General features: G+C 40.2%; 1 protein-coding gene across 6 annotated transcripts; it reads left to right on the forward strand.

Annotated features, from left to right (window-relative positions):
• The first annotated feature begins 11 nt into the window (after nucleotides 1-11).
• On the forward strand, nucleotides 12-24,991 carry si:ch211-243j20.2 (uridine-cytidine kinase-like 1). 6 transcript variants are annotated; one of them, XM_054761769.1, is made up of 16 exons: nucleotides 16-1,433; nucleotides 2,223-2,474; nucleotides 2,734-2,942; nucleotides 7,030-7,136; nucleotides 10,394-10,564; nucleotides 12,668-12,739; nucleotides 16,247-16,436; nucleotides 17,307-17,368; nucleotides 17,580-17,596; nucleotides 19,165-19,263; nucleotides 19,351-19,444; nucleotides 19,527-19,589; nucleotides 21,486-21,597; nucleotides 21,709-21,816; nucleotides 23,678-23,834; nucleotides 23,914-24,991. In XM_054761769.1, the coding sequence occupies exons 2-16, from the start codon at nucleotides 2,335-2,337 to the stop codon at nucleotides 23,915-23,917; spliced, it is 1,605 nt and encodes a 534-aa protein (XP_054617744.1). In that variant the 5' UTR covers nucleotides 16-1,433; nucleotides 2,223-2,334; the 3' UTR covers nucleotides 23,918-24,991. The 6 variants fall into 6 exon arrangements, 4 of the variants coding, with proteins under 4 accessions (XP_054617744.1, XP_054617742.1, XP_054617743.1 ...); XM_054761767.1 differs by having other exon boundaries at nucleotides 19-1,433; nucleotides 21,486-21,608; nucleotides 23,914-24,987; XM_054761770.1 differs by lacking the exon at nucleotides 16-1,433 and adding an exon at nucleotides 2,585-2,643 and having other exon boundaries at nucleotides 2,325-2,474; nucleotides 21,486-21,608; nucleotides 23,914-24,986.
• Nucleotides 24,992-25,054: the final 63 nt, after the last annotated feature.

Here is a 25,054-nt window from a genome sequence, read left to right on the forward strand (position 1 = left end):
TGGAATTCATGTCATATAAAATGCACCATCAGCGCTTTCAATTTGTCTCACACTTTCCTAATTGCTCATTATACAACACTCAATTCCCCAAAATTGCAAGGGAATTGGACTGCTGCACAAATGAACAATAAATAAGGCAACAAATGAGACATTCATTAAGCACAAACTGTACAACTAACATGACAAATCCATTTATTATAGTGGAACATTTCTCCCATAGTATGATGCAGCAAATATTTACATTAAATATATATACTTTGCAGGAATAAGGTACAATTGACTTAAACAAAACAGTAACAATACCTTATCCTCATATTTGAACATGCTCCAACATTATTACTTTAATATATTATTATGATATTTGACTTCTTTCTCTGCACCGAGCATGACAACAAATGCATGGATGAGATATGAAATATTGTGGTCAGCATCGGTGCGGTAGAACATTCTAATGGGAGTAGCTATTGGAAATCAATGCATGTACACTTGTACATTAGTGCACGCCTCTGTGGCGCGTGTACATGCACATTTTACACACACGTTTAAAAAAAAGCACGTTTTTGTAAAACAAAATAATAAAATCTTTGTCTCCATAGAAAAATGCAAAGATTCATAATAGATACTGTTACACAGGACGCATGATTACTGTAAAGTCAGTTTGCATGAATGTGTTGAATACAAAAGCCTTTACGTTTATTTTTCAGTTGCACACTTGCTGTTTTATTACTGGAATGCATGTAAAACACGAGCGCTGATGTAACTAAACTACCATATTCGCTGCAAACCGCCATTATAAACATTTTTACCTCTCTGGCGGTTTCTATTAACGGTGAGCATTGTTTATTTTATGTCTTAATGTACAATTTATTACGGCACAGATGAAGTATAGCGTAAAAATATTTTATTATTTTCAAAAAGGTGCTGCATACGTGTGAGGTATAGTAAAAAAATAATATATATTAACATATATATTTATATAAAAATACATACACCAACAGAAACCTGAAAAAATTGTATTACAGTATAATTTTATTGAACGTAGCAGTAAAGTTGTAAGTCGACAGGTGTCAGGTTGTGGTGCGTTCAGGGTATCCGAAGTGAATTGTACATTTGAGAAGCCATGCTTAGCGCCTGTTAAAAACCGTCTTTGCCTTGTCAAGTACAAGTTGTCATGTGACCTGTCATGCGTGATCTGTCATGCGTGCCCTGCTGCCAACACACGACGTGTGCTATTCAAGTTGACTGTGGAATACACGTACACGAAACAAAACCACGCTCCCTATTTACGCGCCCTGACGTCATGACGTCATCCCCGTTTGGTTTCCCCCGCCTCGCCATTACCCGGCAGACATGAGCACATTGAGCTCGACGGACCAGGATGGGCAGCCGGCCGACAGTGGCAGGGAGCCCGACAGAATGTTCCGTTCCGACAGGTAAGGACGACCTGCGGGGAGGTGTTTGTTGTTTGGGTTCGAGCGCTGTGGCGCCAAAATGTAGCGGAGTCTGGCAACGGCAGCTAGCAGGCTAACTCTGCAAGGCTAGCTGCCTGCGCCTTGCTAGCAGCAGTGAAGAAACAAAAGAGACGTGATACTTTTAAGTTACAATAACTTTCAAAGAGAGTAGCTTCCACGCACATTATTACGTTAATTCTCCTCAAGGGTGCACTTTTTGTTTTGATTTATTTGGAGATAGTGCTACTTTTACAAACGTTACAGTATATGTCATGTGTAGTCACTTAAATGAAAATTCTGTACAGTATTTTCTCATGTAATTATATTTTCAGTTCCCACTGAATCGACATGTGTTACAAATAACCTTGTAATTTCATAAACGTGCTGTAGGAGAGGGGCACCTCTCATAGTCTGAGAAAATGTTTGTTTTGGAACTACACTATAGAAGCATAACACACACTGTCATGGTTATTTCAGATCCTTTCAGCCAAACCTTGCAAAGCTAGTCGGAAATACAGTATATACTGCATCCCAAACTTAGCTCAAAATGCTGTTTTTTTCTCTCTCATGTAATATTTTCAAGCACATTGCCCATATAAAACAATACTTAAAATGAATATATGGTCAAATTTGCCTATATTCATAAATATGTGCTGGAGTGAAGGATTGTGTGAGAAAATGTTTGTTTTGGAAGTACAGTAGCATATTATGCACTGTCATCCAAAACCTTGCACAGCTAGGCGATAACACAGTGCATGTACTGCCTCCCAGGTATGCAGGGCTTGAAAGAAGCCATTCATTGATTGTCCATGGCGTCGCAGACCAGGAAGTCCTTGCTTGTTAGCTGGTGTTTCTGCTACGTGATGACAGCCTTACTCATGCGATGGCGGCCCCGCACGTCAGCTGCCTCCATCGGGCATCGTTGCGTATTCCTGGGGAGGGTCGGCATCTCTCACCGCCCTCCCCCTCAAGCGCACCGACAGCAGAGCAGAGCCACTGTGGGGGTTGGAGGGGGATCCTAAAGTGAGTGGACTCCTTATCACCTCCACAAGACAGTGGGGGCGACTGCAGGTCCCACAAAGTTTTAATAAGACAATTATTAATTTATTTTTCACTCTTTGTGGACCTTGTAGTGGCCTCCCCCATGACAAAAATGCCCTGAAAGGAGCAGCATGGGGTCGACAGTGAGCACGTAGGCATCTCTGATGGCACTCACACTAACTGGGTATTGTTAAAACTCAAGCGCTGTTGCTAGCATGACTGCTTTTTGCCTTATCTTCAGCGAGAGTGGAGAAGATTCCTTGCATGGCCTCCCAAACTGTATCCCTCGATGCCCATTGACCCCATCCTTGTCGCCACAAAAACGAAGCACGAGCCAATCCAAGACAGAGCCCCCGCTGCTGAGGACCAACAAAAGGACCATCTACACAGCTGGGCGGCCCCCCTGGTACAATGTTACCGGGACCACCTTCAAGGAGGCCTTCGTCATCGGTGAGAGAACCAGAGAATTATTACTTTTCTTTAGTAGGCTTGATTCTTGTTAGCTTTTCATGCTCAAATTATCCCAGGCCAATGTGCCCCAGCAGAGCTGATGATGCTAATGTATGATAATGTCCTCCTCGTGTCCCCCCCTTCCAGCTGGTCTCATGTGCTTAAAAACAGCACAAACAGTTTGATGTTTGCGCACACACACACACACGCTTGTCACACTTCATTTGGCAGCTGCTGAGACTGGTCCTCAGGCGGACGTTGAACTGTGTTCATTCGCGTGGGGGGTGGGGTGGGAGGCCTGCAGTGAAGCTGGAGCTTCATCAAGCACAAAATCCCTTTTTATCGCAAATAATGTTTATATTGCAAATAATAATAAACTCCAGGCTAGTCGGGAAAGATAACCTTTGTTTCTCCTCCCAGATCAACTTGTAACAGTGCACGGAATCCATGACCCCCTAGCATTCATTAGCATTCAGTCATTTTTCTCCTTAAAGGGATAGTTTGGATTTTTTGACATGGAGTTTTAAGATTCAAGATTCAAGAGTTTTATTGTCATATGCACAGTAAAACAGGCAGTTATACTATGCAATGAAATTCTTATTCTGTTCATTTTCCCAAGAAAAGAAAGAAAACACAAGAAAAAGAATAAGAACATAAACATAAATACCATCATAAGAAACATAAATACCAATAAATGAAGCAACAACAACAGAAGAGACATTAATTATGACATCCCCATCAACAGTGGACTATATCAACAGACCTCAGACCTCACAAATCGCTTGTCTCCCGGCGTGTCCCTGCGCACCGTCGCCCCTGCATTTGCGTGTATGCAATGAAGACGCTCGTATCTTGTGTGGAACACACGCAAACAAAATGGCCGCGGCGCTCCGTCGCGGATGAAGATGCATCATCACATACACACGAATGGAGAGGCGACGGTGTACAGGGGCACGGCGGGAGACAAATATAACGCAGAGCGATTTGTGAGGTCTGATTTTTTTTTTGAGGAGGAGGAATTTTGGTTTTTATGATGTTCATTTTCACTTTCATCGTGATGGCTTTCCTTTTCTTTGGCGGAGACATAATGAAGTGCAAAACGCTAACTCCAAAGTGTGGCCTGCGGCTGTTTTTGTATTGGCCCGTGGCACATTTTAAAGATATGATTTAGATTCCAATGTTAGCAGTTCCTTGTTTTTTCTTCTGAATAGCTGACTTCCAGCGTACTTCCTTGCAGCTTTAAATGGCTTTATACTCTTATTACGAGGGTCCTATGATTTCCGTGTTAACGGAACCGCGGACGGAATCGCAGAATTTGCCAATAAAAACGGAATTTACTGTTAAACTCCTAATCTCGCCATAATTGACATAATGTGAATGAAATGCTGTCATCGTGAGGTGAAGGAACGGCAAGTATTTCCCTGATGGATGGCTCACTCGTGGTGGAATCCCATTACACACACTAAACCGCCCCCTCCCCTGTATATGTTGAAGTGGTGACCTAAAACACCGGCAAAAGTGGGCGGAACCTCCTCTTACGGAGTATGACTGGAAGCTTGCGGTGTTAGCTTAGTGTTAGCTTAGCATGCGAGTGCAGTTGTGTGTGTGCAACCCGGGTTGGATGAGCATATCTCCATCGTATTGTGTTTTACCGCTTTAGTGCAAGGAGCGTTTTACAGTGCCACATGACAACGTGCAGGTTCTGAGTCAAAACAGATGAGAAACACGTTTTTTTTCATGCAACCAGCTGGTCTTAACCGTCAACAGACATTCTCAAAACACACAGAACACACTTCTAGCTTTCAGAATAAGACTGCCGTTTGCCCCATGTCTCTCCAAACAAAATAAGCGTGTCATAAAACATATCTTACATATGCAGTTGGAATTGCATCGATGACTACATCTTCCTTAATCACAAGCATTGCAGTTAGTTGAAGATTTTTTAGCAATGTGTGCAGAGGCTGACATCCCATTAGAAAAGTTTGCCAAGCGACATCAATATCCGAATTACTGGGAATAATTGCCCATTGATGTATGGCATCAATAAATATCAGGATTTTTGCATTAAATTAATTCACTAACCCAAAAAGCACAAACTCTATGCTGGTAAAATAAGAATACACTAGGTCCCCAACTTACGAACACCCGACTAGCAAACACTCGCGGATACGAACACAAGCCGACTGGTCTATATTTTATTTTATTTTGCCTTGTAGTCAGTCGCTCAATCAGTATTTATACTGCTACTGTACATGCTTGACCAGTAGAGGGCACTGTGACACTGCTAATGCAGCCTTAGAGCTAATGAGACCAACAGAGAAAGAGTTAGACGCTGGGGAGATAAAGCTTAATGGAAAGCTAAATTATACAACCCGGACAGAGCGTGTGATTAAAGTTTATGAAGAGTTAATAGGCCTGCTTAATTCTACACCACCCACAGAACACTACCTCTTTTAGAAGAGTCTAACCACGACGACCATTTGTCCTTTTTTCAATAACTCCTCCTCCAACTCCACCACAACGACGTATGCTCGACCACTCCTCTTCAAAGGTAAATAACATTTATCATTACGTATTATTATATCACTTTTATTATTGTTTTTTCATTAATTATCCTCGTTTAATATTACTACTGCATCCAAAATCATATTTACATACATACGCATATACTGCATATGTATACACGTACATGTAGTACCTATATCATTGGTAATATTACCTTTTCCCCTACTTAAGAACAATTCAACATAAGAACGGTCGTCTGGAACCAGTTGTGTTTGTTAGTTGGGGACTTAGTATAAAGTGTAAAAAAGGGAATTCTAAAAAATTTAATCTGAAAAAACGTAATTTTGAAAAAAAATTAAACTAAATTTGGGGAAAAATACAACGAATTTCATATTACCCAAAATAGTAGACAGAATAAGAGTAAATAAAACTCCTGCTGGAGCAGTGTCACAGTAAGAACTTCAGTGACCAGTCTGTTGCCTGGCTCACAGAGCACTGACACCTAGTGGCCAATGTAGAATACAGTATTACATTCACAATTACAGTGTTTCTTCTGCCCTATTTTTGTATTTTACCGTGCTTCATTTAGTTAGATCATTTAGCCATTATGCTTGAAAAAGCTTCATTTAGGCCACACATACTGTAAGTACAATTTGCTTAAATATGCATATTTTTTGTTTTACTAATAATAGGCCGTATTCAACCACAAAGCTGTCATCATTTAGTAATTTTGTTAAAAACCCGATATAGCGAGGGAGTGATAATTGAGGCTTTTTCATCTATGTAACAAAGCTGAGATGCAGTTGTTTCTTGAAACGTATACAAGTATAACTTATTAGCATGTCTACTGTACATGACAAAATATCAAAGTGTCCCTTGCATCCTTTCATTCTTCACTATGTGGCCCTCGCTGTCATAAGCAATGTTAGTGAGTGTGACTGTGCAGGCACACAATGTGACAACAAGGCTAATTGATATTTACGTAGCGTACTTCCTCAAAGGCCTTCCTTTTATTGAATGCTGTTCCCTGGTGCATCGTCCACGTCCTTTTCCCATGAGGACAAACATACATTCCCAGGTGCACAGTCATGGATAGTGGATCAACAGAGACCTTATGATTGTAAATGACAATTCGAATTTGAGCCGCAGTGTTGTTCTTCCCAGTCAGCAGTTTGCTTGACGGAGATCGGCGTGCGCACAATGCATAGGGAGCTCAGAGAGCCGTTGGTGCTCTTGGCACGTGCACGTCTGCGCACAGCAATATACATTGTGGTCACAGTCTGCTGGCACACTTCCCGGGAGCGTTGCCCTGAAGGATGGCCTCTGCGCTCGGCCACCCGCAGGCTCTACTTTGTATTTACATCTCCACCGTGTGTGTTTTATTTCGTTGGCAGCCCGACTGAACTCTGCTGCCTTGGATTCAACTTCATCATTCACTAAATGACTTGATGAGTGATGACAGTTGATTTACGCATCAAGTCTGTCCATGCATGCGATTGTGAAAGCGTGTTGGGTGACTTTACATATGATTTTTGTGTTTTTAATTTGTGTTCCATTGAAGCCAGTGTGGGTCTTCTTGCAGGTCTGTGCGGAGGAAGCGCTTCGGGAAAAACCACAGTCGCCAATAAGATCATTGAGGCGCTGGATGTTCCCTGGGTGGTTCTTCTCTCCATGGACTCCTTCTACAAGGTGATGCTACAGACTGATATTGATGTTTTTGTCAAATGTGCAGGCCAGAAATTCCACTTTCCTTTTCAGTTTTTAACTTCTTTATGGGTCAACACTTCACAGCTCCTTTAGGGGGCGCCACAGTAATCCCTGCTATTCGCAGACTTTGTGACTTGAGACCACAACGCCAGGAATTCAGACATTAAACTGTCTATTATAGCTCCTCTTACTTTGATTTCGGATCAACTTTTGCAATAAGAACGACTCTTGTAATGATTAGATTAGATTCAACTCCAAAAACCCTCCACATCTCTCTTCAATTGCTGTTGTTCACTCGCGACAAACGGCGCTATCGAGTGCAGGGGTGTCCAAGGTGCAGCCCGGGGGACATTCTAAAAACACAATTAAACAAGTAAATAACATAAAATGGGAAAAAACAGCAGTCATTTTATGAGGAAAAAAAATGTCATTTTATAATATTAGGAAAGAAGTAATTTTTGAAAAAGCATAAATTTGAAATATTAAAGAAAAAGATGTTATTTTCTCAAGTCGTAACATTATGAGAGATATAACAAAGAATGAAGTTGCACATTTTGGAAAATTAGGTTGGGAAAAAGTTACAATATTACAAGAATAAACTCAAAAGAAAAAAGAAAATGTAAACATTTTGGGGAAAAACAACAAAAATGGAAAAAAACAAACAAGAAAAGTAATTTAAACAGAAAAAGTTAATACAGTAATCCCTTGTTTTTCGCGGTTAATGGGGACCAGAACCTCCCGCAAAAGATGAAAAACCGCAAAGTAGGGTTTGCCCACCCAGGAATTTTCATGTACTTGTATATGGGTACCAGAATGTTTAAAATATGTAAACAGTATTTATACTTAACATATTTGAGACAAAGATTACAACAGTACATGTATTAAATCTTTAACTAAAAAAGCTTATACAGTAATTAACATTCATGAACATTCCCTTCTGAGAGAGGCAATGTGTTGGTGGCGGAGGAGTGGCTCTCACTTTACTCGTAGAGGCTTTAGGTTCACTCGGAGACTTGAGGAGGCGAATCACTCCTGGCAGCGTTAGTACTGGCTTGAGGTTCGTCAGCATCTTCTTCAGCCTCTTCATTGTCGCCATCGGGCAAGATTTGATCGTAGAGAGCTTTTGCCTTTGTCCCGATCATATTAGTGTCCAAACTCACTGTCTTTTTCCTGCAATCAGCAATCCACAATGCCAATGCAGCTTCCATTTTCACAATTCTCCTATTACGCTGAGTTACCATACGTTTCGCTTCCGTATTGAAGGTTATTGAAGCGACATTGTAAAGGCTTAACTAATCAAAAAAAGTTATTGTAAACACAACACCAAGATACAGTATGCTAGCCAGTCAACAGCGTGGATGAAACTGGTGAGACACAACAAGGGAAGCTGCTTGTCTGAGTGCCCGTGGCATGTACAGTACAGTACAGTACAGTACAGGCATTTACAAAGCCTCTGAGTCAACTCATCTCTGTGTTTGGCACGAAGGGAAACCTCCTCTCTCACGCAGCAACACGAAACAACGCCTTTTTCCGCAATATGGCTGCTGATATGGCTGTAATTTTTCCGTTTTTATTTTTGGATGATTTTGGTTTTTTTCCTATGAATATTTTGGAAAAACCCGCGAAGCACTGAAGCCGCAAAATGTGAAGCGCGAAGTGGCAAGGGATTACTGTAATACACTTTTTCACACATATCACAAAGCCGAGATGCAGGCTGTTTTTTCTTTAAATATTTGAATTAAATTAATTTTATTTTAAATTGTAAAATAACTAACGAATGATAATAGAGGATGAGGATGATGAAGTCCAAGAAGACCTCTCCTGCAGCAACATGTCTCATCTGTGTAACATTACTGACATCTAGTGGCCAAAATACTACATAGACTGTAGCTTGTCTTTCAATATTTTTTTGACTAATAGGCCATAGTCAACCACAAAACAGCCATCATTTATTTACTAATTGATTTTGTAGCGAGGGACAACTGCATGCGTTCATCTGTGGCAAATAAAAGTCAGAAAGCATGTAGCACAGGGGTGCTGAGTCCTTTCAAAGTAAAGTGTATCTAGATGTCCTTTCAAACTAAAACCCTCTGTGACATTCTTTGAACAATCAGTCAGTCTCCCCAACTTTGAGAAACTCCACCTTAATGCTTCCTCTCCACACAAACTGCCTTTTAGATGTAAATGTCCTTTCAAATTAAAAGCTCCTTTCCAAGGTAAAATGACTATTGCCAGAATAGTTCGACATTTTCCTCATCCTAATTTTTCAAAAATGACAACTTTATTTTCTTTTGTTTGTTTCTCATATTACGACTTTAAAAAAAAAACATGTTTTTTCTTTAACATTTCAACTCAATGCTACTGAAATGACATTTTTTTCTCATAATTTTACAAGTTTATTATCGTAAAACAGGGCTGTCAAACTCATTTTCATTGAGGGCCACATTGCAATTACGGCTGCCCTCAGAGGGCCACTTGTAACTGTCAGTTTTTATGAATCTAAATATGAATATAACCTCATAATATTATTACACAGTTGCCCATGCATTAGATTATTCTATTTTTACTAACAAATTGATGGATAACTTGCTTCAAAATGAGAAGTGAAGTGAGAATGTCATGGTGACAAGCAGACATTCAAGTATTTGTTTTTGAAAAATGCTTGGAATATCTTGCTGCATGATTAGATAATACTGACGTTTAGAAGAACCGCATGCAGTACAAATTTTCTGTCAAAATGACGTATCAAATACATTTAGAAGGGCAGAGGTAAAGTGCATTATTGACATGCATTATTCCAAGGGCTTCGCGGGCCGCATAAAATGATGTGGCGGGCCACATCTGGCCCCCGGGCCTTGTGTTTGATACCTGTGTCGTAAAACATAATATTGTATATAATATCTAATATTGTTTTTTCATTTCTGCTGTTTTTTTTTCTCCCAACTAACTGAACTATCTTCTTGTACATTTTCTTCTCGTAAATGACTTTATTCACACAATATTTTGACTTTATTCTTGCAGCTTGTTCTCCAACCTAATAAACAACTATGCATTGTTTTGTTTTTCATAATATTACAACTTTAAAAAAAAAATCTTTAATATTTCAATGTTTTGTTACTCAAATGACATTATTTTTCCTGATGATAATATTACAGTGTTATTCTCACAAAATTCAGACTTTTTCTTGCATTAACTTTTCAAATGGTGGCTAAATGCATGCATGATTGTGTGCGTGCAAGGTGCTGGATGAAGACCAGCAGGAGCTGGCGGCAAAGAACGAGTACAACTTCGACCACCCCGATGCCTTCGACTTTGAGCTGCTGGTCAGTGTCCTCCGCAAACTGAAGAAAGGAAAAAGCATCAAAGTTCCCGTCTACGACTTCACGTCTCACTGCAGACGCAAAGAATGGGTAGGTGATCAAAACCCGCGTATTCAAGTCTGCGCATTGTGCACTAAAATATCACCGAAATGTAGGAGAAAAAAGTGCCTTTCGTTTATCCAAATTTTGTAATCATGCTTTTTGGTGTCAACTTTACATTATAATAAGCAATGACCGCAAGCTAGCTCTTTTAAAATATATTACAAGGGTTAAAGGAGAGTCAGTATTGTCATGAATGTGCTATCGCAGCATGTCATCCAGTGTGTGTAGGCGCTGCTGTGGTTGACATCATTAAAAGCACTTCCATTGATGTGATAGCTGTGCTAATTATTAAAACTTAACCACAAACACCCCCACACTGAGCAATCAATCCAGCGGCGACAACTGTTCCCTATTTCTTTGCGGTGTAATTTTATGGCTGAGAGGCGCAAAGCCACATGGGAAATGGCCTGCCGCCACTCACAAATCCTTTTATGGGCCTTTTGCACCGGCTGCTTGTAATTAAAAGCCCTCTGCACCCTTCTACTTGGCGGGGGGGATGCTGAGGTCTGCACACACACAGCTAGAGTGTGCCTTCTCCTGCTGCTGCTGCTGTGGTTCATCAGGAAGCCACCTTCAGTCTCCAGGCGGCCGCACTTGAACATGTTGACTAACCTTAAATCAACTCTTAGGAGAGGACACCGAAATTACCAAATCGATAAACACTCATCTGTTTCTTTACAAGTCACAGCCCTCTCCTCTCCTCTCCTCTCCTCTCCTCTCCTCTCCTCTCACTCCTTCTTCTCCTTCTTTCCCTCTCCCTCTACCCTCCTGCTGCACTCGCTTTGTCTCTGTGCCAGCTCCAGATCAATGGAGCAATGTCCTTTTTATTGACTTTTACGCGATGCTGATGGAGAGACTGGAAAAATGAAGCTGCGCCATTTTGTCTCTCGGTGCTCCAAGTTTAGTATTTGTAAAGTCACCGTTATTCACATGGCACCATTCCATCTTAAAAATAGTGCTGGAGCAGCGCTGCTTTGTGCGTATAGTTATACACAGTGGAACCTCCATTTTTGGTTTTCATTAAAAACATTTAGAACAATATTGCACGTGACAAATTAGAGCGTTTGCTCCATACTGTATCATAAAGCAAAATGGAGTGGCCATGCAAAGCACCCTTCACCGACTCTCCGTCTGTGCATGTTTTATTGAGTGCAACTGCTAAATAACCCACCATGGGGCCAAAGAAAGTTGTGTGTGGCCGTTGTTTCTCAACTTCCTCGTCAAACACGATTGAATTCAGTCTCACCAGGATGTACGGGAAGTCTGCATCATCAATAACTTTCATCCATTCCTCATTTTTAATAGTTTTGTGTATGTAAAACTATACTTATTCTATCCATGAAATAAATAAATAGTGAAATAATTATACGCATTTTTACATTAAATGAAGTGATATTTTAATTTACACATTATTTAATTCCAATTTGAATTAATTGTCACATTTAAGTAATTATTGTGTGTTTATGAATTGAATTAATGGCACATTTAATAACATTTATGCATTTGATTCCAATTCTGTTGAATTAATGATACATTGAAGTAGTTATGTAATGGTGTATTTATTTATGAATTGAATTAATGGCACATTTAGTAACACAATTATGCATTTAATTTGAATTTTAGTTCATGTCAGATTTAAGTAATTATTTACTGGTGTATTTATTTATGTATTGAATTAATGGCACATTTAATAACACATTTATGTATTTGATTCCAATTTTCTTAATGTAATGAGACATTTAAGTAATTTAAAGATGTATTCATTTCTTCTTTTTCTATCATATCAGAGGCATTTATTTAACAATGTTTAATATGTTATGCTTGTGCAAGTGTACTGTACCATACAGAGAGCTGTCTCTCATGTTTTAACACTCGCATATCGCTAAATAAGATTACCAAAATATTAGAAACAGTTGTCAGTGTGACAGAGTCAATGAAAACTGAGTATTATTATCTTTGAAAAGACGAACCAAATGATGTAGCAGCAGCCACACACATTGACCACCGTGGCGCTCTTTTGCTATGATTGTTTTAGCTCGCAAACTGTATCATTCATTTGTAAACAAACCAAATGTGTACTCTTTTGAACAGAAAACTGTATATGGGGCCAATGTTGTCATCTTTGAGGGCATCCTGGCCTTTGCCAACAAGGAGCTGCTGAAGGTGAGTTTGCATGTAATGTTTTTGACTTGTAAATATTCCAAGGTTCTTAAAGATGTACATTTTGAGGGAAGTTCCCGCACAGCAGACTATCCCGCATCACTGCGCTTTCACCTGAGAGAGAGCTGGGCCGTGGCGATAAGGGCCGGCAGCCACCCCGGGAGCTTCCTGTGACACTGTTACTAATGGCCGCTGTCGCCACGGTGATTAATTGCGTTTGGTTGAGTCCATCCTTGCTACTCCCAATGATATGCTAATGAGGTGCGCCGCTGGGACATGGGGAATATTGGTGCTCAGGGGCCACTAGCCTGTAGTCTATTGGCCGCACATCAGGGGTCAGAGATGTGCAAAGTGTGCTATTTTAAAAATCTAATGAATTGATACCCCGCCTGTCGCCCGAAGTCAGCTAGGATAGGCTCCAGCATGCCCCCGCAACCCTAAAGAGGAGAAGCAGTATAGAAAATGGATGGATGGATGATTATTCATGAGATATAAGATATTAAACTTATTTGCTTTGTCGTCTATCGCACAAAGCTAGTACAAAATGTACTCGGTGGCACACTGCATCCTTCAATTATTATGTTGAAGTTGGCTCTGCAGCACTTGCGTTGTTTTTGGAGAAGCTGAGCAGTGGGCTTCTCCCACAAGCTGCCATCTTTTGGTTGGCGGCTTGGGGAGATTTACAGCAGGTGACGCTTCTGCCTCGTTGTGCCACTGAGTTATACGCTGGACTAAATCACACACCAACACCTTTTCATCTCATCACTCGTCAATAGGTCCTTTTTGTCGGCGCCGCCTCGTTGTTCTCCTTCGTCGCCGGGATGCGTCCACATTGATTTTTTCTGCTTTTTGCTGAGTGGATGCTTAGTGGCAGAATGGACGGTCCACTTTTTTCTTTTTTCTTTTTTTTTAAGAGGCAGTGACACCCGACGCCTGCACTTCTGTGTGGAAATAAATACACTCTATTAATCCATTTCAAAGGGTCCCTCAAAAACTGAATCATTTTTTTCCCATAGGAAATAATGTCAATCCAGTTAATGTGTTTTGGACACCCCAAAATATTCACACAGAGCACATTCTATAGAGCAGTGGTTCTCAACTGGTGGGTCGGGACCCAAAGGTGGGTCGCAGGTTCATTCTGGGTGTATTGCAGGCGGTGTCCAAACTTTGAAAAGATGAATGGTCCACTTTTTCATTTTCTAAACCGTCCCAAGTAGATAAGCCAAGACGACAAAGTACAGTATTAGTACAGTATGAGTTTTTTCTCCTTTCTCCTCATTTTTTTGCTGTTTTTTTTTTTAAATAACTCTTGACTTTCTTGTAAATTTTTTTCTGTTAATGTTTTTATTCTCATGATATTTAGACTTTATTATTGTAACATTATAGCTTTTACCCAACCAAATTTTCCTAAAATTGCAACGTCATTCTTTTTGTTTCTCATAATATTACGCTAAGTCCCCAACCAACGAACACTATTGGTTCCAAACGACCGTTCTTAAGTGGAATTGTTCTTAAGTAGGTAATATTACCAACGATACAGGTACTTCATGTACGTGTATACATATACCGTATATGTGTATGTATGTAAATATGAGTTTGGATGCAGTAGTAATATTAAACCAGGATAATTAATGAAAAAAACAATAATAAAAATGATATAATAATATGTAATGATAAATATTTATCTTTGAAGAGGAGTGGTCAAGCATACGTCGTCGTTGTGGTGGAGGAGGAGTTATTGGAAAAAAAGGACAAATGGTTGTCGTGGTTAGACTCTTCTAAAAGAGGTAGTGTTCTGTGGGTGGTGTAGAATTAAGCAGGCCTATTAACTCTTCATAAACTTTAATCACACGCTCTGTCCGGGTTGTATCATACAGCTACAATTTAGCTTTCCATTTAGCTTTCTCTACCCAGGCTTCCTGTACCTGTTTGTCCCATTAGCAGTGTCACAGTGCCCTCTAGTGGTCAAGATGTAGAAGTATAAATATGGAGTTACAGTACTAAAAGGCAAAATACATGAAAAAATAGACCAGTCGGCTTGTGTTTGAATCTCCGAAAGTTCGCATGTCGGATGTTCGTAAGTTGGGGACCTAGTGTACACCTTTAAAAAATAAATAAATAAAAATAAAAAGTTTAATATTTTGGCTTTATTTTTTTCTGTTATAATGACTATTTTTAATATTGTCTTTATTCTCGTAAAATGAGTAGTATAAGCTTTATCTTCTAACATTTACTTTTTTTGCAGTTTTTTTTACAACTACTTTACATTATTTTCTACTTATATTATGTCTTTATTTTCGTTACATTTTGCCTTAACTCATTCAATACCAAAGACGTGTTTGTACATTTTTATAAACCCGAACGCCTGATCCCAAAGACATATTTACATGCATTTTACGTTTTTTTGCACAAGAGGCAAAAAGAGTTGATGACGCAATTGCACAGCAAAAGATTTTTAAAGCACTTTTAAAGCAGTTTTAAGCCATAAAAACGGCCACAATGTGGCAGAAGTGCATTTGAAAAGAGCTTGGCATGGATCGTTTTTTTCATTTCTAGTTTAATTGTATTTTTTGAATCTGCCGAGGGCCAATACATTTAATTTTTTTATATTAAACTTGTATTTTTTTTTATTTTATTTTCAAGTACAATTGAGCAATATTTTAGTTATTTTCATCTGTGCTGTCTAAACATTGCACAGTTCTAAGTGAAATTAATCAGCTTGTATACATGCAGTTAGCATGTTCCTCTGCATTTCCTTAGTAAAATGCCTTATATGGTCTTCCAAATGCACTTTGAATATGTGATGTGTATTTGTGTTTTAAAAGATTACCGTCCAGTTAAAAAGAAAACAATTGTATTTGCATTCTTCAACTTAAATAAAAGTGGGTCTCGACTTAATGAGCCTTGAGAAATTTGACAACCTCTGTTATAGGGAATTATAGTTTTACATGCACTAACAGTGCAAAATAGATATAAATGAACATGTAACATCACATCGACTCAACATTAACATTGACGCTTGTTGGCGAAGACGGCGATAAGCGGGGAGAGTGGAAGGGAGAGCCACCCGGACACCACCTTCCTGTTTTGCTATGACTTTTTCTTGAATCCAACAACCTTTTCTCACTTTTCTTATCAAAATGCTGGCACTTGCGATGTTCTTTGGCCCCATGGTGGGTTATTTTGCTCAATGGAAAAAAAGAAACTTGTGGCGTAAGTGTGTTAGCAAAGAACTACAGAGTCAACCACTGATGACGTCCGAGAGGGGCAAGGGACCTGGGGGCCAATGACTTCTGGGTGGGAGTTTTGTGATAAAGGCACGTTAGGATGACGGTTGGACTCGGGCAAGACTGACTCACCGACGCTTGGGATGTTTTGTTTGGGCACGCGGACACATGACTAGTTTGTTAGGCGCAATATTTGGCAGTGTGATAACTGACATATTTTTGGCAATTATTTTCGTCGAAAAGCGACTGTATGGTCTGACCTTGGAGTCTCTTCTCCTGGCAGCTACTGGATATGAAGGTGTTTGTGGACACGGACTCGGACATTCGGCTCATCCGCAGGCTGAAGAGGGACGTTTCTCAGCGTGGGCGGGACATCGGCGGCATCATCAAGCAGTACAACAAGTTTGTCAAGCCGGCCTTCGAGCAGTACATTGAACCCACCGTGCCACTGGCAGACATCGTGGTGCCCAGAGGTCCGCCACGCCCTCTAAAGCAGGGGTGTCCAAACTTTTTCCTGCGAGGGCCACATAGTGAAAAATAAAAGGGTGCAAGAGCTACTTTGATATTGTGTAAAGCTATGCTAAAAAGTCATATATAATTTCAAGAAAAAAATACATCTCAGCTTTGTGAACTTTGGTCTTTGCTCATTTTTTTAAAACCCATTTTTGCCTCGGTCTTTTAATTATTTTTTTTTAATATTTCTACTTTTTTCTTAAATAATCTTCATAAATTTTCTTCTCTTAATATTATGACTTTATTCCCAGAATATTTTGACTTTTTTCCTTTAATAGAATAACTTTTTCCCCAACCTAATTTTTCAAAAATGACAACTTTTTCTTTTGTTTGTTTCTCATATTATGACTTTTAAAAAACAAATATATTTTTTGTTTCATATATCACCTCTATGCTACTAAAATGAAATATATTACGTGTCTATTCTTTTAAAATTGAAACTTTTTTCTTGTTAGAATGACTTTTTTATATATATATATTTTTTTACTATTTCTGTGGTAGTTCTAAAAAATAAAAAAAAAAGTTTTCAACTATTTCAGCTTTCATCTTGTAAATTTTCTTCTCGTAATTTTTCTTTGTAATATTACGTCGGTATTCTTGTAAAATTACAACTCTCCTAATATTCTTTCTCCTAATATTTTGACTTGTAATCTTATGCAGCTGTTTTTGTTTTTGATAATTATATTTAATATTATATATATATTAAATTATATTTTTAGTATGTGCCGCCAACCACATATGGCCCCGGGCCCACTTTGGACACCCCAGCTCTAAAGTCAGATTGTGGCCACCTTTAATGGATGCTCCAGCGAGCTGTTGTCTGTCAACAGGTGGAGACAACTTTGTGGCGTTGGATCTGATCGTTCAGCATGTTCACAGTCAGCTGGAGAAGGTAACTAATCATTCTCCACTACATGTACTTCCTCTTACTTCCTCACACCATCAACAGAGCTCCGGTACCAGATGAATAACATCTTGTAGCTTTTTCATCACACACACACACACACTTGTCTTGAAGGACTTTCTATAACGTGTGTGTGTGTGTCTTTGTGCGTGCCCCACCGTCCCACTTCGCCGGGCTGAATGCTGTGTAATCATTCCAGCGCGAGATCAATGTGAGGTATGAACGTTTTTACAACTTTACAACACCTCCCTTTCAAAGTAAAGTGTGTTTAGACATTCTTTTAAACTAATATCATCTGACATCCTTGTGTTGTCCTTTGGACAATCACATTCACTGTCTCCCTAAATTTCTGTCGCTCTTTCCACATTAATGCTTCCTCTCCACCCAATTGTCCTTTCAAATTAAAAGTGCCTTTCACAGGTAAAAGGAGCTTTGTCTTTTAACCCTCTTTAAGGGGTGTCCACATTTTTTCCAGCGAGGGCCGCAGTGAAAAGGGCAACTTTGATGTTTTGTAAATATAAGAAGTTTATGTATGTTTCAAGAAACTTGGTGATATAGGTGAAAAAGCCTATTATTACGTAGTTTTAGTATTTTTTTTTTAAGTCGTTTCCAAATATTTGAACTTTTCTTTTAAATAATCTTTGTAAATATTCTTCTTGTAATATTATGACTTTATTACCATAATATTTTTATTTTATTTCCATAAAATTATAACATTTTCCCCCACCTCATTTTCCAAAAATTATAACTTTAATTTTGTTTTGTTTCTGACATTACAACTTTTAAAATGTTTTTAATGTTTCAACTCTATGCTGCTAAAATCATTTTTGCTCATAATATTACGACTTTTTTTCTAGTTTGAATACGTTTTTCTTGTGATATTTTCACTTATTCCAATAAAATGGAAAAAAGAGATGTCATTTTCTCATTAAGTTATGACTTTTTATTGTTAGATTACAACTTCTTTTCTCTTCATATTTTGAAAAATGTAAAATTTTTGCTGCTTTGTTTTTTGTAGTTATTAAACTATATTTTTAGAATGCTTCCAATAAATAATTTAAAAAAAAGTCTGCAGCCTCGCCTGCTGTAGCGTAATGGAAGTACATATGTTTGTACAAATCTTGCATTTTGCTGACACAACCAAGCCACCAGACCAGTTGATATTTCACTCGTAAATAAGAGACAAAGACGTGTCATGTTTCTATTTCAGCTGCGTCGATTTGATTTGTAGGATTCATGGTCTTCTTTTAGCGTGGATGAGTGGAAAAACATTTCTTCTTCTGTCTCCCAACGGTGTCGCCACTTCCTCCTGTCGTGACCTCCTTCAGGGGGAGCTGCGCTGGGATATGTGAGGCAACTTGTTGCCCTCTTTGTTTGCTCTGAATTTTGACCCCCGCTCCCTTAAAGCTAGTGTGCTACTCTACTGATATGTAATAACACCAACATACATCCTGTGTTCAAGCAACTGTGTGCGTGTGTGTGTGGCTGCTCACACTGTCAGCATGTTTCCGCTGTCATTTGTCAACATGTACCTGCTTCTTGCCTTCAAGCTAACCTGCTAATTTTAAGTCTGACTGTGGTTTTGCATCTCCCTTCTGTGTACTCAGTAACAATGCAATCGACTCATCTTACTACAGCTGAGAATTGCACTGAAAGACACTCAGCGCCACCCGCTGGCGAAACAAAAAATAATTTAATGTATCAGTGCACATGTTAGCTGTGTGTGATAACTCCGTGTTGCCAAGGTAACAGCAGGCTCCTGATGATGCTCGTGTTGCTGGCAGGTCGGCACTGGCCTCGGCCCACCAGGGTCAACCTTTACCCGAGACCCTGAGCGTCCTGAAGAGCACGCCGCAGGTGCGCGGCATGCATACCATCATCAGGTTGGCATCGTTAAAAAAATCCCACTGATAAAAACATCAAATGTCATCATCACTACCACCGCCACCGTCGTCTGTGCTCTTGATTAGGAACAAGGAGACAAGCCGTGACGAGTTCATCTTCTACTCCAAAAGATTAATGAGGCTCCTGATTGAACACGCCCTCTCCTTCCTGCCCCTCAAGGTCTGCAAACCCAACTTAAACTCCACTCAGGCGTCTTGTTGTAAACAGCAGGGCTCCCTTTTTTTCTTCCTCTTCTGTGCAGCCCGTATCTGTGGAGACGCCGCAGGGTGATGTCTACGATGGCAGGGGGCTGAACGGTAAAAGAGTACGTCTGTTTTCTTCTTGCTGTTTAGTCTGTGCAGTCTACTGGTAAACATCAATGGTAAAATAAACAGTCGATCGCCTCTATATAGAGTATATATGAGAGGGGTCCCTACACAACATCTTCACTTCGATCTGATACCGCAGCCTTGAATATCTGACGATATCGATCTGATATCAGCATGACTTACACTTTTATGACACATTTTGTCATGTGGAATGTTACAAAAGGCTTCATCACGTGATATTACTCAGAACAATAATCAGCAACAGTAGGTATGAATGAAACAAACGCATTTACTTGTTGCATGCAGGGCATAGTTTTATCAACACGTAGTGGCGGCTAGTCATAACATAGCAAGGTTCGAGGTGCTGAACTAAGCTTTTAAACCGGACTCAACCCCAACAGGGGCTGGTCATCTTTTCTGTTGCAGCTAATGACCTCTCGTCGTCGTGAGAGTTTCCCATGTGATGTTACTTCAAATGAGTTTGGTAATATTCAACTTCGCCGGTTCTGTGCTACCACGGGAAACTTGTGCATGACAAGTTTTGTACTCGGCCGCAACATCTTTTTCAGACATTAATGACAAATACACACAGCCGGCAGCACTCCTACTCCTTGCTTAAGGCGGTAGCACACGCTGCTGGATAGACATGCTGGGGCAGAGTCTGGAATCGACTGCTTGTATCGGAGTGGCAATATCGGAGATTTTAGATGCAGGCCGCTATAATCCAATACAGTCTTCCCTCGCAATATCGCGGTTTGATTATCGCTCTCTTTCTCTATCACAGTTTTTCAAAAATTAAACTCTCTTTTTGCTGATATCGGTCCTATAATATCAATATCAGATCGGGACACCCCTAGTGTATATGACACACCCATTAAAATGTCTTACTTTTGACACTCTTTTTCCCAACAAGAGTCTCCGATAAAGGTAAAAGTGATGTTAAATGTTCATTTATCCATTTCATTCCTCATAATTAGTAGGAGAACCGCAGGATCAAAACGTAATGAGATTTCCCGTTTGGAGAAACGTGCAGGCATTTTGTCCCCGCAGCGGTACGCAATTTTGTAAATTGGTGTCAAGTGTGTGTAAACTGTGCGGGGCTGCTTACCACGGTGCAAAGAAAATTTTTAAATTTAATGTGAACTAGTTGTGACTGCAATGTGAAACCACAGCAAACGCACCGCAAACTATGTGCAAACAATGCGTGCGGTGCCTATCAAAGCGTGCCTCTGCGTGTCTTACTCACATGAATGGGTTAACTTTTCCACCACCTCTTGGAGCAAGTCGGGGGGAAATTCTCAAGTAATTTCAGTAGTCTGTTGGATTTTCCCTGTGAATTTATGTTAAGTGATCGATTAGCCCAAAGTCTTCTAGTCAGAAATTCCCTCTCCCACACTGTCGGTGTCTCTTTTCTTGATTTATTTTTTATTTTATTCTGAAAGAAAATATAGACTTACCTCTCTTTACTGCATGAGCTTCTTCTCTGGAGTTCAACGTCATGTAGGTTCCATGCATACATGGAATGAAGCTCGGGGTGATGCCTGCTGTTGCGTGGCATCACGCGGGACCAAATAATGCCTGCGGGGGAAAAAACTGCCTGTTTACAGAGTGAAAATAAATACATTTTAAAAAGACATTTTTGGAACAAAAATCCACAAATGATTTGGAACATTTTCTAACTGTGCTTACATGCACCAGTAATGCTGTCTTCTTCCATTTTGTCATGTGCCAACTAGGCAGAGCACGTGCACTTGACTTTAAATACATAAGACAATCCCGGCCATGTCCGGAGGGTTACCTTGTGGTCATCTGCTGTCATCATCGTACTTATGTGGAGTAGAACGGGAGATTGAATCTTTGTGTGGAGCTCTCCCTACTCATATTTGTTTTAGATCACAGGCGTGTCCATACTGAGAGCAGGAGAGACCATGGAGCAAGCGCTCATGGCCGTGTGCAAAGACATCCGACTGGGAAAAATCCTCATCCAGACCAACCACGACACAGGTGAACCCGAGGTACGCCGACCGGCAACGTGGCTACTCTCATTCGACACAGAAGGCGTGTCACGTTCAGAGTAACGCTGTGTTTTTGTTTTTTTTTGCTTTGTCGCTGTAGCTGCACTACCTGCGACTGCCCAAAGACATCAGCGAGGACTACGTCATCCTGATGGACAGCACCGTGTCCACAGGCGCTGCTGCTCTCATGGCCGTCAGAGTGCTGCTGGTGAGCATTCAAGCAAATACTTTCCATCAGTACACTTCAAGAAGTATACTGTCCCACATCCATAACGCCCGTACTTAGCGGTAATGACAATCTCAATATTTGCCTTCTTCTTTTCTCCCTTTTAATGGTGAATTGCAACCACTTGGTCGCCTGATAAAATATTTGCCGGATCTTTTTCGCCCTACTTCTCGATTTGATCAGTAATTAATAATGAATTTATTACTGTTTCTCGCTTGCGTCTACACAATTTTGAGAGCATAATCTGTGTACCTTAATCCCTCGAACTTTGCGGCCGCGCTCACCGTTTTTCAAAAATATATTGATAAATGAGGCTGTTTAATGGTTGAATACGGCCTATTAGTCAAAACATGCTCTGATTGATCTGTATCGGCCGATTTCCATGAAAAAGCATGGTATCAGCATATCCCGATAATTGCATTTAAACGCCGACCCCCTTCACCGATCAGCTCCGCCTCCATTGCAAAAGCCAGCCTATAGAAGACCGTCTCCCACCCACTTTCCCTTCACAAAGCCAAAACAAGCATATCTGCCATGTAGGGCGTCCTGTTGTGAGAGCGATATAAGTTTTGCACATTGCAAAACACGCTTTAAAACTCTTGACTTTGGTGCGGCATTTGGGAGACGAGCAATTGGGTGGTGAGTTTTCGTGGCTCGCGCTGTGATCGTTGGTCGGGCGGCGGCTTATTAGCCAAAACGCACGACACTCGCCCGTGATAGCCCGAACAGTGGTTGGATTCATCCGACTGGATGGCCGGACGTCGGTGGCGGTGGAAACTGGGTTTGCAACCTGCCTCGGGTCCTGCTGGAGCGCCATCAAGCTGCTCTTGCATCCAAAGTCTCCTGAAAGAAGACCCCTAATTCGCTAAGTTTCACCAGTGATTTTGAAAAAATAAGTCAAATATGTTTTTGTCTCAATTTTATGGTTCCCCTTTCATATGATTATAGCGCAGGGGTCACCAACGTGAGCCCCACACGACCACATGAGGCGCCTGCAAGCCTGCTTTTTCATTCAGGTTTTCAGTTAATAATGTGAGAACAGTAGAAAGAAATGCATTCTGAAATACAAACAAAATGTGAGCTGTGGATACCAGCATTTTGTTAATGTTCTGGTAAAACAAACGTATCCGCTTTGTTTGGCTTGAAATAAGCTATGAAAATACATGTTTTGAAAATTGTTTTTCATTTAAAAAATTTACATTTAATGTAATCACTATTGGTGTCCGTATCGGCTGATTTCACTCAAGGATGATTGGTATCTGTATCAGCAGCATAAACACCTGATGGGAGCATCCCTAATAAATAATATTGTCTGGTTCTCAATTTTTCTTCAAACCAGGGGGTGCTTGGGAAAAAAAAAAAAAGTCTCCCCTAAGTCATCTTCACTGGAGGTACTACCTCAAGTGGTTGCAATTCACAGTTAAAAAGGAGAGAAGAAGAAAAAGCGGATAAATACTGCGATCATCATTTGTGTTAAGAGTAACAACAGCACAGATCCCTGCACATTTGCGATTCGGCCTACATGGCCCCAACAAATTCACAGAATTTTGGTTTTAAAAAATTATTTTTTTCATGAAAATAGACCTTTTTTTGCAGAAAACACATCTCATTTATCATAAGTTGATCTTTTATAAATACTTGATAATACAGGTAAAATATACAGCATACATGTACCACTGTTAAAGAGCAACGTTTATGTCTTGATGCTTCCATTTCCACCACACTGCTCTTTGTACGGTGGTCCTTGAACGCACCCTACTTATTTGCTATGGAAGCACCAGCTTCCACAATCATAAGTCCTCATTCAAAAATAAAAAAGTGTGTTTTGTGTTGACGTGTGAAGGACCACGACGTGCCGGAGGACAAGATCTTCCTGTTGTCGTTGCTGATGGCAGAGATGGGCGTCCACTCGGTGGCCTACGCCTTCCCCAACGTGAGAATCATCACCACTGCCGTGGACAAGGAAGTCAACGAGCACTTCCACATCATCCCGGGCATCGGTGAGCATGATCTTCATATGCCGGGGGGGAAAAAAACCCACCACACAGCTTCAACCCTCCCTCTTGTTTGGCCGTGCAGGTAATTTTGGCGACCGTTACTTCGGCACAGACGCACCGTCGGACTGGTGTGAAAGTGACGACAGCGTGGATTTTTGATGAGACACGTGTGTCTCTAGGAACGCTTTGTGCGTGGACATGAGGTCAGAGGGCTCCTTGTTGCCCCGTCCTGTGTGCTGCTTGGGCACAAACACATGTGCCACCAAATACTTGATGACTTTGCATCAGCACTAAAGAGAGCATTTGTGTTTTTATCACTTTTTAAACCTCAGTGACACTTCTCTCCTATAGGGAGAACCCACAGCTCTTATTTCATTCCTTCTAAGGAGAGATTGACTTGAATCCTTGTTTATTTGTTGTCTTGTGTACAAGTTTGTATGACAATGTTGTTCCAACTTTCCATAAAATGACAATTGTTCATACTTGAAGTGCAAGACAGACCAAATTGCTTGTTAATGTGCAGTGTGAGTTTTCTGCTTTATTCTTGTGTATACTTGGCAACACTACCTTTTTCGAATATTGTCGAAATATATTGCCAGTAGTTTAAGCAGCTGCTCATGTCTGTGTTTAGTTCTGACTTTGTTGCCTGGTGTCATGGAGACGAAGTTGGGGGGGAAAAGTGTACTAATACCTCATCTATAGAATTTTCTCTTATCTTGATTGAAAACAAAAACGGAACCACGTGGAGCGCCAACTTGTTAGCTGTCATTTTGGATGTTTTTATTTATTTTATAGTTGTAAACGGCATTACAGTTTCTTATACAAAGAAATCCTACATTTTTACTTCACTAAAGTGAGAACATGTAGTTCTCTGCTCCACAGAACCACTTCAAGGTAATGCCGTCATTATCATTTGAAGTAAATTTTGTAGTATTTTGCTGTAAAAATGTTTTTTTTTTTTTATTGTCCTCTAAACATGCTCAGAATAAAATGTAACATTTCACTTTATGCTACCTGAAGTGTTTGGGTTTGTCCGCTAGGGGGTGAAACTCGTCTTTCTTGTAGAGCGGAAATGACGGAAGGTAAGTTCCAGTGAGGCCTTCACCGACTATAGGAATTAACTGGAGCGTGTGCCGTGCGGTAAACAGCCAGGTTAAAAGGTAACAGCACAACTGTTTTCATGGGCGCCCTGTTTTATTCCTGTTTCGTACTAGAGTAAATTT

Source organism: Dunckerocampus dactyliophorus, chromosome 19, assembly GCF_027744805.1.
Source record: "Dunckerocampus dactyliophorus isolate RoL2022-P2 chromosome 19, RoL_Ddac_1.1, whole genome shotgun sequence".
NCBI classification, from domain to species: Eukaryota; Metazoa; Chordata; class Actinopteri; order Syngnathiformes; family Syngnathidae; genus Dunckerocampus; species Dunckerocampus dactyliophorus.